General features: G+C 36.1%; 2 protein-coding genes and 1 long non-coding RNA gene across 3 annotated transcripts; 1 reads left to right on the top strand and 2 right to left on the bottom strand.

Moving 5' to 3' along the window:
* The first annotated feature begins 445 nt into the window (after positions 1 to 445).
* LOC141591201 (uncharacterized) lies at positions 446 to 2,106 on the top strand. Its single transcript, XR_012520728.1, has 2 exons — positions 446 to 815; positions 1,576 to 2,106. It is a non-coding gene; the product is annotated as an uncharacterized LOC141591201 (long non-coding RNA).
* Positions 2,107 to 4,833: 2,727 nt separating this feature from the next.
* On the bottom strand, positions 4,834 to 7,764 carry LOC141590454 (uncharacterized). Its single transcript, XM_074411046.1, has 6 exons — positions 7,137 to 7,764; positions 6,426 to 7,043; positions 6,009 to 6,242; positions 5,488 to 5,636; positions 5,262 to 5,388; positions 4,834 to 5,183 (listed from the first exon to the last, which is right to left on the bottom strand). The coding sequence occupies exons 1-6, from the start codon at positions 7,762 to 7,764 to the stop codon at positions 4,834 to 4,836; spliced, it is 2,106 nt and encodes a 701-aa protein (XP_074267147.1).
* A 4,947-nt stretch (positions 7,765 to 12,711) lies between these two features.
* LOC141590455 (replication protein A 70 kDa DNA-binding subunit A-like) lies at positions 12,712 to 15,927 on the bottom strand. Its single transcript, XM_074411047.1, has 10 exons — positions 15,501 to 15,927; positions 15,300 to 15,384; positions 15,063 to 15,193; positions 14,870 to 14,957; positions 14,678 to 14,783; positions 14,020 to 14,157; positions 13,243 to 13,290; positions 13,080 to 13,151; positions 12,939 to 12,980; positions 12,712 to 12,852 (listed from the first exon to the last, which is right to left on the bottom strand). The coding sequence occupies exons 1-10, from the start codon at positions 15,925 to 15,927 to the stop codon at positions 12,712 to 12,714; spliced, it is 1,278 nt and encodes a 425-aa protein (XP_074267148.1).

Consider the following 15,927-nt stretch of genomic DNA (forward strand, 5'->3'; position numbering starts at 1 on the left):
TTAGGGCTAACTTCTACGGAGTATTTGTAATCTTATTCATTGAGCCAAGACAAAATCCTGATCTGTCTTTCTGCCTCTTTAACTAAAGGTTATTCCATCTGTTGCTCTTGCTATTACATTACTTGGCTCAAGGCTTGAGAGAATATCTAGGATGGCACATCTGAGTATTGCGGCTCTTTCAGCGTACCTGAACGAGGTGGAGTTATGACATTAGTATCAAGAGTTTTCTATATACAGATTGTTCTTTGGTTTTTCTATATGGTAACTCTATCAGAGGTCCCTGAGTGCTGATTATTCTGTCACTTTGGCCTGTTGAATGTTTATGTGGCTGTCTATAAGCCCACCAACACCCCCGACAACTGCGGGTACGTGTCTTCCCCTTCTCTTCCATTTCCTCACCAGCACAACTACCATCACCACTTCCGAATTCTTCGCCCTTCCACAGACATTTCTCCACCAAACCCCAACAACTCTCTATCCTCAACACACGTCCCTTCTTTCTCATTCCGAAGGGGGTGTTGGAGTTGATTCCAGAGCCGGTTTGGAAGGGTCCTTCCGTCAATTCTCTTTGTGAAGGCAAGCAATATGGAATGGTCTGAAAGTGTTAGGTTCAAAAGGCTTGCTTATGCTGAGTTAACCAGACAGCTGAAAAAGAAGAAAATGAAGGCGCTCATCCCTCAGATTGTGCAAGCTGTTATTTCGGAGCATTATTTTTATTCTGTGCTGGCTCCATGGTGCTATCTAGGGGATCTTTCAGAATGTCTAGCTTGATATCTTTCATTACATCGTTGTTCTTTTTAGTTGAGCCTATTCAGGTAAGATCAAATTTCCATTTATTGCCTAGTATTCTCTCCATGTACTCTGGGATCTTGCCGACATAGAAACTTCGTGTTGTCTTGTTATATAATGAAGGCTTAAACAGTTAAACTACTTTTTTCCGGCTTTTTGAATCTATTAGCGATCAATAAACCAGCAGCAAGGAGCTTAGATATGATAATAATCATTAGATACTAGCCACAAGACACTATGTCTTACTAAATCATTACTCATTAGATACTTTTTTCCGGCTACTCGTATGTCTTACTAAATCTATTCAAACTTTGTTATTTCGGATTGGGAAAACAGCTTAGACGTAAATCCTTGAGAGGAAGTAATTACTTTCGGATTTTAGTCATTACCCTTTCTATCACTGGAAACCCCTTCTGCACATTGACAAGGAAGGACACAGGATTCGGTTATAATGAATTCTTTCAAAATTTACTTTACAAGTTCATATATAAGGCGCCTTCTGCACAAGGCGCAACAAGCAATGTGCACCATTATGCGAATTCCATAATTTTTCCATTTGATTCTTTCAGTGTTAGCCCTCTTTATAATCTAAAACGGACCTTCTTCTACAATATTTTATATTGAATATACAAACTTGGTTGACAAATGGTGCACCTCGTGTGCATAAGGCGCTTACCTTTGTTTCGTTCCTTGCGCCTCTGTGTTCAGTTACTTCGGTAGCAATAACACATGATCATTGCATTGCCGGTCCCTTTATTTTGTACTCAAAACTCTTTGTGATGATAGGTGTCCGGAGGATCGAGGGTTTACCAAAGACTAGATGAGAGCAACAACCCCACAGCAAGTCAAGCTTCTTGGAGCAGTCAACCTGTTTCTCAGGGAGCTGGGAAACGAAGTGAGGTTCGATACGGTTCCATTTGATCCTAGAGGTACCCATATAGCCACTGAAGCCCTTGTAAACAGAGAATAAGCTGAATGTTGATAATGATCAATTGATCCTAGACCCAGGTATGGAAGTATGAATATCTATCTACTGTTTAATACAAAGGAACCAAAAACGGAAAAACAAAAGGCAGCGTAGCTCTAGCGATACTTCATATAGCAAACTCGAAAGTTCAGACTAAACCGGATGACATTGAAAAAGAATAGTCGTGTGTACCCCGATTAATGATTTGTTTGTCTGTCGATCTTATGAAATGGGTTTATCCCTGTTGTTTCATTCATTCGTCATATCCTGTGCAAAAATTTGGCAATGCTAACCAATTAACTGATACTTCATGCTTTTGGTTCAATTATGAATTTTGTCTGCATTTTTCATTTAGGATCCATTTGAATTTATGTTATGTCGAAATTTTTTTCGTTGCATAATGATGATGCACCGAAAAAAATAATCTCGTGATGGTTATGCGTAGAGGTGGCAATCGGGTCAGTCGGGTCGGGTTTGGGTCGGGTCACGTCGGATCAGGTCATATCGGGTTCGGGTCATATCGGGTCAGCATACCCTTTCGGGTCGAGTCGGGTCGGGTTCGGGTCGTTATCGGGTCGGGTCATTTCGGGTCGAATGATGTATCGGGTCGGGTCGGGTTTGGGTCGGGTCATTATCGGGTCCGGTAACTTAATCGCATTACTATAATTTTTTACCATTAAATTTATTTTTTAACCTATTATTTGGTTTTATTAATTCATTACTAAGTCAAACATATCAATCTAAACACAAAATCACTTACATTTTGATCAAAATTAAGCTTAATAATTATCGGGTCATCAATTTAATCGGCCAAGATCGGCCGGACAATATCGGCCGTCCGGTCGGGTTCGGGTCACTGATAATCGGGTCGTGTCGGGTTACGGGTCGGGTCGGTTTTGGGTCACAACATTTTCGGGTTCGGGTCGGGTCGGGTTTGCTCGGGTTCGGGTCGGGTCACTCGGGCCGGGTCAGACTTGCCAGCTCTAGTTATGCGGTTCCTTTGTCACATTTCAGGAATGCGGATTCTTTGTCGCATCGATTTTGACATCTTCTTTTGGAAGGAAAAAACTTGACATCTTTTGGAGTTTTGGACTATTTAGTAGGAGCATTATTGTACTTGAATTTGGTAGACTTTCCCTGACTTGGAAGCTAACTCTTGACTTTGAAGCTCAACATATACTACATATTTACATATATGACACATTTTGCACAAGCTTGTAAATTTTACAGCTACAACATGCCTTTTATTGTAGGTAGGAGAAAACTCATTTGGTTAAAAATGATTTAAGACACTAGGAACACGACTATTCATACCTTAAAGCGTCTCATTCTCATCACAATATAATCTTTTTTTAAACATACTTTTTCTTTTTGAGACTTAAAGAGAGGGATATAATACAAATTAAAGGGTTTGAAATAAGATTAATTAGTGTTTACTTTTTTTTTAATACCAAATGAGTTAAATGACCTTTGTATAAGAACTATTTTTATGGCTACCAAAAATAAAATTGTTTATAATCCTGCAAGTAAAATTGTATTGGGGAAATTGAACATAGAATGCCTTTTTGATCAAATACGCCATATTATGCAGTACGAGCACACAAATACTATTGTACTAAGAGAGCATTGTACATCCATAGCCAATCTAACTTAGTTTATGTGTATTTTTTTCGAGCTCTTGTAATTTTTTATTTATATTTTTATTTTTAATGTCAAAAATTAATTTCTAATTGAGCTCATATATATTAAATTTGAGTTTTATTATAATTTTTTAAATTCAATATTTTTATAATGGAGCTCAGATTCTTTTGAACAAAGCTCATAATCTATAGGTCTAATTCTTATGTAAACACATTATATAGCTCAAGTTCTTTTCCATATAACCAATATAACTGGTTGTATAGTCTACTTATTAGGGGTTTGAACCTAAAACCTATAATTTGTTATACCCATTCTTAACTATTAGGCTAAAACACCTTCCGTAATAATAACACTCCGTAATTCATTTCAGCTGTTTTGCTCTTTAATATCTAAAATTATAAGTTGTCTAATAATGAAGCCGACAATCAACCATAGGTCTAGATAACTGCACATGAAAAAGTTGAATAATCAGTAGTCACTACTACTAATTAGTGTAACTGCTCCCATCTTTGAAGAAATCACTATATTTGGAAAATCGTCTAATTGTACAGATTCATAATTTGCCAACTAAATTAGTTTAAACACAAATTAGTTGAAATTTTGCAAGTATTGTTACCATCAATCTCACTTTTTGTCCATCTGCTGTCTCCGATGGGTCACATCACTACATTGAGTTTTGTACAACATTACTAGCTCCTCTAAATTGCGGGATAGGGGGTCTGGAATCTGGATGTATGCAGTCTTATCTTCGTGTTAACAATATAAAAAGATTATTTTTGAATAACCCAAGATAAAAATTGTGTCGAAAACTACATTGAATGACTGCTATTTCACAATAGAAAGAAACACAGTTGCTTTAATAAACTAGTGTTAAACCCGTGCAAAAAATGCACGGGACGTAGTAACAATCGCTAAAATTAGATTCGAAAACGTAAGCATATAAATGAGCATGATTAAATTTCCATACTCCTGACAATTTAAAAAAGCCACAATTGAATATTCAAAGTATATGTTATTAGGATTGTTACTACGCTAATCACTACCATACGATACAAATTGTCCAACAAATGTAGAAGTAATATGAACTTTACAAATACTCAAAAATTTCTTGGTAAACAACGTTGGTTGTAATATTCGATGTACGCTTGTTACTGTCGCAGATTAATAGTTTAAGGTCTTGTTTGTTTGTAACCCTCGAGATCGCGACATAAAGTTGTCCATGACTGAAGACCGGTCTTGGAAGATAAATGCTCACTTGAGATAAAGATCGCCCGGCTTTTGTTTATTGTCATGGCAAAACAAACAAAGAATGGGAAATTGTCTTCTACTAAACCGGATCGAAATTTACCGAATCAAGGAGTGAGTGTAATGCGGGCATTGTGCACTCTATCGCTTTATGACTACTACCAACACTGCATAACTAATTACGCGTCTCCCTAAGTCTCGTCACTATTAACTGTACCATTGCACAACCCACGCGATTGATCAATATTTCTAAGGAGCATAACCATAGCACCGACTTTCAATCTCAATTCATGGTTTGGGAGGCCGTAACATTTAATACTTTGTTCAAGAATTCTCGTGGAGTAAAGGTCGGGCTCGCCCATAGTTCTATCATCTCTACCGACCTCATCGTAGCTTAAGTAAATTCTCTCTTCCTCATGGATAAGAGATAACACATAATCATTTACATCTTCAACTATTTCGTGAGTGGGTGCAAGAATTGCCCTTTCTTGAAGATAATTTGGGTCCCATAACCGATTTTGAAGATCATGATAAGTGATATCTACTAAGGAGGCAATGGGATTAGTCACGTGTTGAATAAGTAAATCGTCGGGAACTCTATGTCAACCTCAAAGATCACCATCATTTGGATCCCCGACCAACCCATCTCCAATTTTCGTAATCCACTCCGAGAATTTTCGTATCTCATCTACATTAGTGTCTTCACTTACGGCTTGTAAGCGCATATTTTTAGTCAATGTAAGCACCTCAAATTTAAGACATACACATCTTAAAACATTGAAAGAAAATATAAATTAATTGAATAGCGTTTTAGTACCAATTTGGAAACTATGTTTTGAACGTACCTTACATGAACTCCACAAATACGACGAACAAAGAGAAGCATGCACAACATCAGCCCTGCTCCCTTTGGAAACAACCGGTAATGTTTGGCGAAAATCGCCACCAAAAACTACCACTTTCCCGCCAAATGGTAGTGTTGCATTACGCGGATCTACAACACGCATGACGTCTTTCAAACTTCTATCAACAAAATCGAAACCATGTTTATGAGTCATCGGCGCTTCGTCCCATATAATTAGCTTCGCTCCGATCAAGCAATTCCGCTAAATCACTACCAGGTTTAATTGGGGGCAAGTGGAGTTTTCGGTGAGATTGATTGGAATGCCAAGTCTCGCGTGCGCCGTTCTACCACCAGGTATCAACGTTGTCGCAATTCCGCTAGATGCAACAGCAAAACAATTTCACCCTTGCTTCGAGGGCAAACATAAAGTTCGCCATGAATGTTTTACCATCCCCCATAGCCATACACAAAAAACACCCCTCCTTGATTAGATGCAAAAGCTTCCATAATTTCATTATAAACCGTCTCCTGCTTCATCGGTCATTGAAGATAGTTGAGACGCATGTTCTGCCTGGAGCGATTCTTTGTCATAAGACAACTCATCCATAACCATCGTGTTCGCGTGATGTGTTGTTGACGATGTATCGGGTAGGGGCATCCCTTCAAATCTTGCTAAACTACTCCCATTTAATTGGAGTGATGCTTCTATGTCGATCAAAGCATAGTTTTTCAATTCTTCATCAGTTAGTTCCAAACCTATGATGATATTTGCAGTGTCATCATAACGTATTGATAACTATTATATGTGCAAAGAATGTAAATTAGATGAACTAAATAGAAAGCAATATATTAAAGTAGTACCTCGGTTTTGAAGAATATTACGTTGCCTGTGAAGGATATCATCCGCTAGAAGACTCCATGTTGCCTCTCAGACTCTACTTGGCATGGACAACGTCCCAGATAACAATAAAGTCGCAAAGAGGTTTCTAAGATAAAATCCAGAGGCCCATTCGCTTACTTCCTCTATCGCATCAATGTACTCTTTGTCGTCACCGATCAAGCCATATGCATAACACTGGTTACACCACTCCACATTGATATACTTGAAAAGATACTTGATCGCTTTAGACTGGTTACACCACTCCACATTGATATGTGCACGATATTTCAGCAATAAGTACGGGTTATATGGCACGACAGATCCATTGTCAAGTGCCACTCGGTCCTTATATATTGTTGATCCTGTTTTACTTCTCTTATAAATAGGATAACCGTCTTCGCCGATAGTTGTTCTTTCGGTACACTTTTTGGGGAAATGTTTTGAACATGTAGACCCAACCATACACGGTGATCGTGGTTTTGCAGTTCCACACGGTCCGTGAATCATGTGTGTGCAAACGACGGCATGTAACACAGGATTCTCAACCGGATTGAGGATCTCCGCTGAAATTATTTTATCGATATCCGCAGCTTCAGGGAACTTGTCTTCTCGATGTAAGAACAAAAGGATATGAGCATGTGGAAGACCACGCTTCTGAAATTCAATAGTATATACAACTGTGATAGAATTACGCAAACATATTAGATTATATATTACGGCTTGATAAAATATGTCCAAATATTAAACCTGACAGATGAAAGACTACGCACCTGCTCTAACCCTACCAAAGATATGGCGCTCTTTTAAATCAATCATCAACTCTTCGAGTTTAATCTTGAATACGCGAGACAAAATATCAGGACGATCCTCGGGATTAAGTCCCCTATTTCTAACAAACCGGGTGATTTCCGGCCACTTGGGATTACACGTAAACGTGATAAATAGATCAGGGTAACCGAACCACCTACAAATGGTCATAGTATCAAGGTAGTTTACTCTCATATATGGGCCACCTCCCACCAAAGAAGAAGGAACAATAAGACGACTACCGGCGGAAGACGGCTCAACGTCCCCTCGTTCAACAGCTCTTCTAAGATTATTGTAATTGTCCACGCGAAGAAGATCTTGGTTGTAGCGTATAAACTTTAGTCTATGAGATTCAACCGATGCAAATCCGTCAACTAAAAACTGGTGATAGGCTTTACCGGATTGTAACAGAGTTGTAAATTCAACTGACAGTGGTCTATCCTGAATACGGAATGCATACCACTCTCTAAGAGTTAATTTATCGCGCGGATTTTCAGAATTGCTTTTTCGAAGAGAGTTTTCAGAGTGAGAAATTCCCAATCGGTAACCGTCTTCCCCGCACGGAAATAATAAAGGATACTGGAGGGCCATGAATAATGGGTGTAACTCAGATATACGTTGTAAACTTCCGCATGACTTTTGTACAATAATATCTCGTTTATCCATGTTTGGACCTATCACCCTCGATCAATGCTGCTACCTCTGAAACCGTTGGACGATTATACATTCTCCCATCTCTGTCTCTTCTACAGATGAGTCTGATACTCACGTCGACGTTTTCATCGGAAGACAATCTGTCCCTAGCCATCCTAAATGTCTTTGCAACAGGATTATGTGAGTCGACCATCTTTTGCAGTAATTCAATCAGCTCATCGTTAAATCGCTCCGGAGTATCGTGGCTGCATTCATAGGTAATTAATAATAAGTTGTGTTTATTTATATTGGGTAACTAAATACCAAAACATCGATCTTTACAAATAATGCGTTAAACTAATATTCTAACGTATTTGTCTTGTATATGACATACCTGATTGCTTTTTTCCGATTTTCAACTTCTTCTTCTCGTGTCATATATGTATAATCGACAAAATTTAGGAGTTGCTCCGGTTGACGGCAACAAACTTCCTATTCGGTGAATATTTTGGCCTCCCATCCTGAATGTGTAGGGACCTCGACCTTGATTGATGGAATGATCAATCTTCCCACCCATAGATGTGAAAGAAAACATCCCGTTATAAGCCCGGATATTCTCAATAAAATGCTTACTAAATGGATGTTGTCTACTTAGTAGAGACTTTAGGAGTTGAGGCGGTTCTTTTAACCATGGAAGCTTAACTTTGCCATCAGAGCAACACAATGAGAACTTAGGGCATCGAGTACTCTTTTTTTTCTTTTTCCTTTCTTGAAACCACATTTGCGCTCTACATTTTGTGCACTCGTATTCGGGTCACCAATATCCCAATATCCTTCGAGTCTTTGAAACATTAAATGTCACAACAATATGGAAAAGTTAAATAGTTTGATTTATATAGCTATTTAAATCAAGTTATAATACTTCGATCATTAGCAAAAAATAAAATGACCTCCATCGTTCCCCTAGGAAGATTGATTTTGTTGACTTCGGGAACATTCTCCGTGTGAGCGAAATGAGCTCGTTTCACGTCCGATGAATAGTTCTTGGTTTTCGAAACTAAACCACTAAAGTCATCATAAGATTCGCTAAAGGCCGAACATAAATCTCTTACTAATCGCTCCACCACATCTGGTGGACTATCGATACCTAAGTATTCATGTTATAAACAACGGAGTTAGGATAAAAGCACGTAATAACAATAACGATTGTTATATACAAATTGTTAAGATAGTATTCAATAATAATTTAAAACAAAATAACCATCGTTAATGAATTGGGAGGATTAATTTTGTTGGCCGAAGGAATATTCTTCGCGTAAAGCAAATGACCACCTACCATGTTCGGTGACAGCTAGTTGACTTTCTGGTATTGAAGGTCTACATTCGTCGTATGATTCGCCAAAGGTTGAACATAAGTCTCTTACTAATCGTTCGACTACATCCGTGGACTATCGATACTGTGAAATAATGCAATAAACACCAGTTTAGAGAGTAATAAAACTTATACTGGATTTGTTAAATATTTTATTTATAATAGACGGCATTTTATATACCTGTGGTGGTGGAACTAAGTGGCGTGGTTGGAGTAGAATATTGAGTATCTATTTGCACATATACAGCTGATGTCACTCGTCTTGCTTGTCGTCTAGTCGAAGCTAATATATACGAAATGGCTATTAGATTAGTTATTTTTGTTATAGCCGTGAAATAAATTTTTTCCATGCTAATAACTAATACACAATATGAAAGTTATTTAATATTTAAATTACGAATAATAATTAAAAATATAAGTAAGAAAAAAATAGTAGTATATGTCATATATGTACGGGTCCGATATCCGATGGCATCCGAAAAATATTGAGCCATGTTTTTGGTAAGTATAAAACAAAGCCCAACCCAATGCAATAATATAGATGACAATGGCCCACCGTCCCAACCCTTATTACCACGTTACAACTTTTTCGGCCCAACCCAATTCAATCAGCCCAACTATTATTTATATCTATAACATAAAACCCTAATAACCCGTCCCTTATATACCCTTATAACCCACCGTCCCAACCCTTATTACCACATTACAACTTTTTCGCCGTCACTCACACTCCTCTCTCACTAAACTCTTCTTACCGTCACTCTCCCCTCTCACTAAACTCTTCATATTCTCGCCGTCACTCTCCCCTCTCACTAAATTACTTATTCAAACTTTAGATCTGCCATTATCGGTACGCTTAACTCGGTATTCGTTGAACTATTGAAGTTTATGTTGATTTCATGGTAATTTTAATTTTTCTTGATATTTTTCAAATTATTGCTTGATTTTTGTTGAAGGCTTTGCTAGATCTGACCATTTTGTGCATGTTTACTCGAAAATTGTTACATCAGTCGAAAATTTTGTGCATCAGTCGAAAATTGTTAGATCTGACCTAAATAAATTGTTACATCACTCGAAAATTTTGTGCATGTTTACTTTATGTGATTTATTTGTTATTTCATGTTCATTGTTAATTCGAAAATGATTATCATAATTTTCGTGTTCATTGTTAACAATTGAATATCTGGGTTAATAATTGAATTTCTGGGTTAATAGTTGAATTTTCTGGGTTAAACATGTTTACTCGAAAATTGTTAGATCAGTCGAAAATTTTGTGCATCAGTCGAAAATTGTTAGATCTGACCTAAATAAATTGTTACATCACTCGAAAATTTTGTGCATGTTTACTTTATGTGATTTATTTGTTATTTCATGTTCATTAATTCGAAAATGATTATCATAATTTTCGTGTTCATTGTTATCAATTGAATTTCTGGGTTAATAATTGAATTTCTGGGTTAATTGTTGAATTTTCTGGGTTAAAAATCGAAAATTTCTGGGTTAATTGAATTTTCTGTGTTAACAATCGTCAATTTCTGGGTTAATTGAATTTTCTGGGTTAAAAATCTAAAATTTGTGGGTTCATCTCAATATGATACATTAATTTCTGGGTTTGAAACCCAGAAATTCAACCCCAAATCATGAAATCACCAACCCGAGTCCCAACCCGAGTTTCATCCGAGTCTCAACCCGAGTCCCAACCCGAGTCCCAACCCTGGTCCGAACCCGAGTCCGAACCCGAGTCCCAACCCTAGTTCGAACCCTAGTCCTAACCCGAGTCCTAACCCGTGTCCAAACTCGTGTCCGAACCCGTGTCAGAACCCGAGTCAGAACCCGAGTCCAAATCCGAGTCCAAACCCGAGTTAGAACCCAAGTCAGAACCCGAGTCCTAACCCGAGTCCGAACCCGAGTCAACCGAGTCCGAACCCGAGTCAACCGAGTCCGAACCCGAGTCAACCGAGTCCGAACCCGAGTCAACCGAGTCCGAACCCGAGTCAACCGAGTCCGAACCCAATACCCAGGTACCCAGATATGGAACTTAATACCCAGATATGCAACTCAAACTTTTAATGATCAAAACCATAATCCTAAATAATTTGAAAACAGACCCAATTCTGTGTAATTATTTTAAATCTTTTGTTCTAATGATTATGTTTTGATTTCTCTTAGGTTGTTTCAAATGGTAAGCAATCAGAGTATGCCTACACTTATTGAGATAAGTACAATTACTGTCATTTACATTGAACAATTATTGAATTTCATTTTTTTTGTTGCTGATGTAATATTATGATTTTTCCTTACTAAGCATTTTTATTTGAATGCCTCATCTACAGCATAAAGAGAATTGGGACTATTGATGTTTTATTTGGGATATTTTCGCCAAAGTTAAGTCACTAATTTTCATCTTTTTTTATCTATTTTTATTAAGTTTTTATTTGTATATATTATTCTTAATTGAAATATTTTGCCAAACTAAGTGTTCTGTTTTATTGAATTTTCAGGTTCTGCTTTACATTTATTTTGTTATGCTTGGATGATGGCTGAACACAGAAGCTGTATGTTTGAGAAATAATTTTCGAAGCATGGGAAGATAAGTATATAAAACTTCTTATGAATGCTTACTTGTTTCTTTCCCGTTGTAGTTCTTCCGCTTCTGTGTTGAGTTTGTGTTGTTTCCTTTTTCCATTGCTTAAACTATTGCACATCTAATGCCGTTATCTTCCCGAATCCTAGCTTCTTCTTTTATTTGTTATTCACTTTGTTTCTTTGATTTCTTTTTTATTGTACTATTAATTAAGAGGATTACTTGAGCTTTTCTCTGAAATCTTTAAGTAGTTTAGGAAATTAGAATGATTGTGAAGTTGTGTTTTTGGTATATATATATATATATATATATATATATATATATATATATATATATATATATATATATATAAGTGGAAATAGCCACTGTTAGTGGGGATATGCTAAAGTGGAAATAACCACTGTTAGTGGGGATATGCTAAAGTGGAAATAACCACTGTTAATAACTTCTTGTTAGTGGGATCATGTTAATAGAGGTAGTGGATAATTTTTTTTGGCGCCTTTATTTGAAATTTTGTCAAAGATTTTAAAGATATTTAAATTTCATTTTGCCAAAGTTTTTTGTTTATTGAATAATGTCATTTTTAACCCGCACTCCAATTTATTGTCACTTAATATTTTTGTCATCTATTTTGGAAGACGACTGCCCTTATTTTGTCTTTGTTTCTGATTGTTTGTTTTTGGTCTCATTTTTTTGATATTGACTAACTCACCAGTTATTAGGAAAATAATTTTGAATTATACTTGTGTCGTCCTTCTTTGAAAACTGAAATTACAGCTATAGTTCCGTGTAAAAAAATAGCCATTCATGAAAATTGAAAAATAATATCCGAACTACTGCCGAATTACGTCAAACTAACTTGAAAGTTGAAAAACAATATCCAAACTAATGCTGAATTACGTCTATAATAAAATATAATGCACTTTAATGCTTCTAATGCTATTCAATTCTAAGCTGATTTCCCTTTTTTTGCTGGTGCTTCGTCTTGCACATCTCCGTCCTCGTATGTCTCAAATAATATCCTCTTGCTTGAAGGTATCAACGACTCAGTGTTACTTCCAGTTTCATTTTCTGCATCCTGCATTTGTTTCTGTTTGCGTAAGTTTAAGTTCCAATAGATCATAATAAATTTTATTAATCGGCGTTTAATTACTATATTTGGATTGAATTTCATACCAGCAAATAATCTGATTGTGTCTCACTTGTGACAACACTTTCCTGTGGACAATTGTTACATATGCTTTAAATAATGATTGTTTTAAATTAAGTAATTGCTAAGAAAAATCTGTTAAAGATAGTATAGAAATGTTGTTTTACCTGTGTCATATTTAATGTTAAAATCTTTTCCACAGATTCATCGTTATGTATTCCCTTGACAGCACTATCATCCTGTAATGGTTCACAGATTTTTTACAATCGCTTAAAAGTGTGTATAATTAATTATTTCCGATTAATATTTGAAGGGATAATTATGTTTTACCTCTGCATTGCTGGCCGCTAAGACTTGATTCTCGTACTGAATTTTTTCCTGCACATATCATTTTAATATTTTAAGCTCTTTTAAGTAGATTGTATTTTCTAAATGCAAAAAAATTTAATTTCACTACCAAAAGACTGCCCATTGAGTCTGGTATTTCACTTTCTAAAAGACTCATTTCCTGGTTTTAAAATGCTAAATTGTTAGCTAAACGATTATTGATATTTGGTAAAATTTAATAAAGAATTTAAATTGCTTTATTACCTGATCATTTTGTATTGTTCACCCATGCTTCTATATGTCTCAACTCATCACCGTAGTCCACAACCGTAGCACCTTGAGCTTAATTCCGTTGTACCTTTTGTCAACTACTAACTTGAGTACGTACTTCTTTCGTAACATTGAAGTTAGTTCTTGTGGCACTCCTCGGACATTTCCTACCTGTGTATATTTTATATTAAGAGAACTTTTGATGCTATAATTAAGATTATATGAAACAAAAAGTATTTGTGTAATGTAATTTAGTGGTCGTACCTGGTGTAGTTTGTCTAAACATTCCAAAGGAGTCTTTGCAACCTTTTTTTTGATTTGTTTATCATACATGATTAAATTTGCTTTTGCTCCATTATCATCGCTAATTATAAATCTCACCTTAAATCTGCATTTATAAATATGATTATGTTGTAAGATACGTATGTATAAATAATGCTATCGTAGAATCAAAATACATGGGATTTTACCTTGTTGCTCTATTTTCGCTGCCCTCTTCATGTGCTATACAATTTTCGTCCTGAAAGCAAAGTACCATTTGCCATGTCTCTTCCCAACTGGACTTGTACACTTTTGGCATATATTACGGTACCATCCATAAGTGTCGTCTATTTCATTCAAGTATGCTACTGTCACATATTTGCCAGCCTGTTTTGTACATTTGAGTAAGTATTAAAAAACTAAAGAAACTAATTAATCGGTGAATTGAACATTAGAGAGCTAAAAAACCCGTTAATTTTAAGAGTTGTTTTGAATTATTTGATTTATTATATCTTGAATTTTGATGAACTTTTTTCAATCCATGTCAAAATGAATTCCGGAAAGAATAATTGGGACAAAACCTATGACTGTACCAACTACAAGAAAAGACCTCATGATAGTTAATATGGGCCCTCACCACCCATCAATGCATGACGTTCTACGACTTATTGTTACTTTAGACGGCGAAGATGTTATTGACTGTGAACCTATATTGGGTTATTTACACAGAGGGATGGAGAAAATTGCTGAAAACCGAACAATTATACAATATCTTCCTTATGTAACACGTTGGGATTATTTAGCTACTATGTTCACAGAAGCAATAACGGTAAATGGACCCGAGCAATTGGGCAATATTCAAGTACCTAAAGATTAATATATTTTCGTGAATCATGTAAATGCTAACCAATTCAGTACACATGATTTCGTGTAGTGTCTTACAACTTTCATCCAATATTGTCTTGTTCTTACTTTCAACAACTCCTTTACTTCTACCTGGCCTTGCTGATAATCTGCATTATTTGGCGTGTTAGATGAGGTAAACACGTTTATGTGGTTTTTATGTTAAAAAAGAATTTGTTTTTTTCCATATGCCCACCTTGTCCTAATATAATGTGCCTCGGGTATTTCCGGATTAACATAAATCTTGCTCACATCGTCTACAGTTGATAGCCGTATGTGTCCTCCTATAATTCGAAAGAAATAAGTAAATATTTAGTGTGTATTTAAATTGAAGTAATCTGGAAAATGGTATTTATTTTAATGAACCGGGCATGAATCGTAGATGTTACCTTTTGTGACTATCCTTTCCACGCATTGCATAACAATAACTGGTTTCTCCGACTTGTGGCAAAGATTTGTTGCTATATGTTCACCATCTTTAGTGTATGGTCCCCACATCCAAAATGATAATTGAGTATCGCTGCAATTTGGTAAGGATGGTTTTGATAAGTAATGTGACATTTTTTGAAATCAACTTTGACATCTATAATAATCAACTTTGACCATAAAAAATAACTGAGTCTTACTCTTGGTTTGCCAAATCCAGTGCCATTCTTTTGGTGTTGTTGTGTACAAAGACAGCATTGTAGTCCTCTACTCCTCCTATGACATCTATAATAATATAAAATGTATTTAGTAAATTGTACATGAAATATTAAATTCACTGCAATAAGCATTCAATATGAGATTGAACAACATTTAAAGAATTAAGTTGTTAATGATAATACCTATTAGTTGCCTTCCTTCTAGTTTGTTACTAATGATATCTTCAAATGAGATAAACTTAAAACCATGCTTTGGAATTGACCCACACTCTATTTCATCAATGGTTGTCCGCGTACCAAATCTGATCCGATACTTGTGTGTTGTTGCAAGGTGGAATCCGTGGTTACGGACTGTTTGAAATCTCCCTATTTTGTACGTCTTTCCTTCTTGAATTCTGCCATGGTATTTCTTGATCAATGATTTTGTGATTAATCCTTGAACAACATTGTTTTCTTCATCAACCATTAGGAATTCAACTTTATGAAAAATCCATTTTCCATGATTGTTCCATTCCTGTTTTTTCCATTTTCTTATCACCCTGACTTTCATGTATACATTAAAGTCTCCTTCTTGAATTTCAGCAATCGTTTTTTGTGTCGGTTGTTCCAT

Source organism: Silene latifolia, chromosome 7 (genome assembly GCF_048544455.1).
Source record: "Silene latifolia isolate original U9 population chromosome 7, ASM4854445v1, whole genome shotgun sequence".
In the NCBI taxonomy this organism is placed as follows: domain Eukaryota; kingdom Viridiplantae; phylum Streptophyta; class Magnoliopsida; order Caryophyllales; family Caryophyllaceae; genus Silene; species Silene latifolia.

Coding starts and splice junctions, on each gene's coding strand:
- LOC141590454 (XM_074411046.1), bottom strand. CDS start 7,764: ATGGCCCTCCAGTATCCTTTATTATTTCCGTGCGGGGAAGACGGTTAC. Junction 5,637..6,008: donor GACCGATGAAGCAGGAGACG/GTTTATAATGAA, acceptor TGCGTGTTGTAG/ATCCGCGTAATGCAACACTA. Junction 5,184..5,261: donor GGTCGGGGATCCAAATGATG/GTGATCTTTGAG, acceptor CCTCCTTAGTAG/ATATCACTTATCATGATCTT.
- LOC141590455 (XM_074411047.1), bottom strand. CDS start 15,927: ATGGAACAACCGACACAAAAAACGATTGCTGAAATTCAAGAAGGAGAC. Junction 14,958..15,062: donor GGAAAGGATAGTCACAAAAG/GTAACATCTACG, acceptor TTCGAATTATAG/GAGGACACATACGGCTATCA. Junction 13,152..13,242: donor TAGCGGCCAGCAATGCAGAG/GTAAAACATAAT, acceptor GAACCATTACAG/GATGATAGTGCTGTCAAGGG.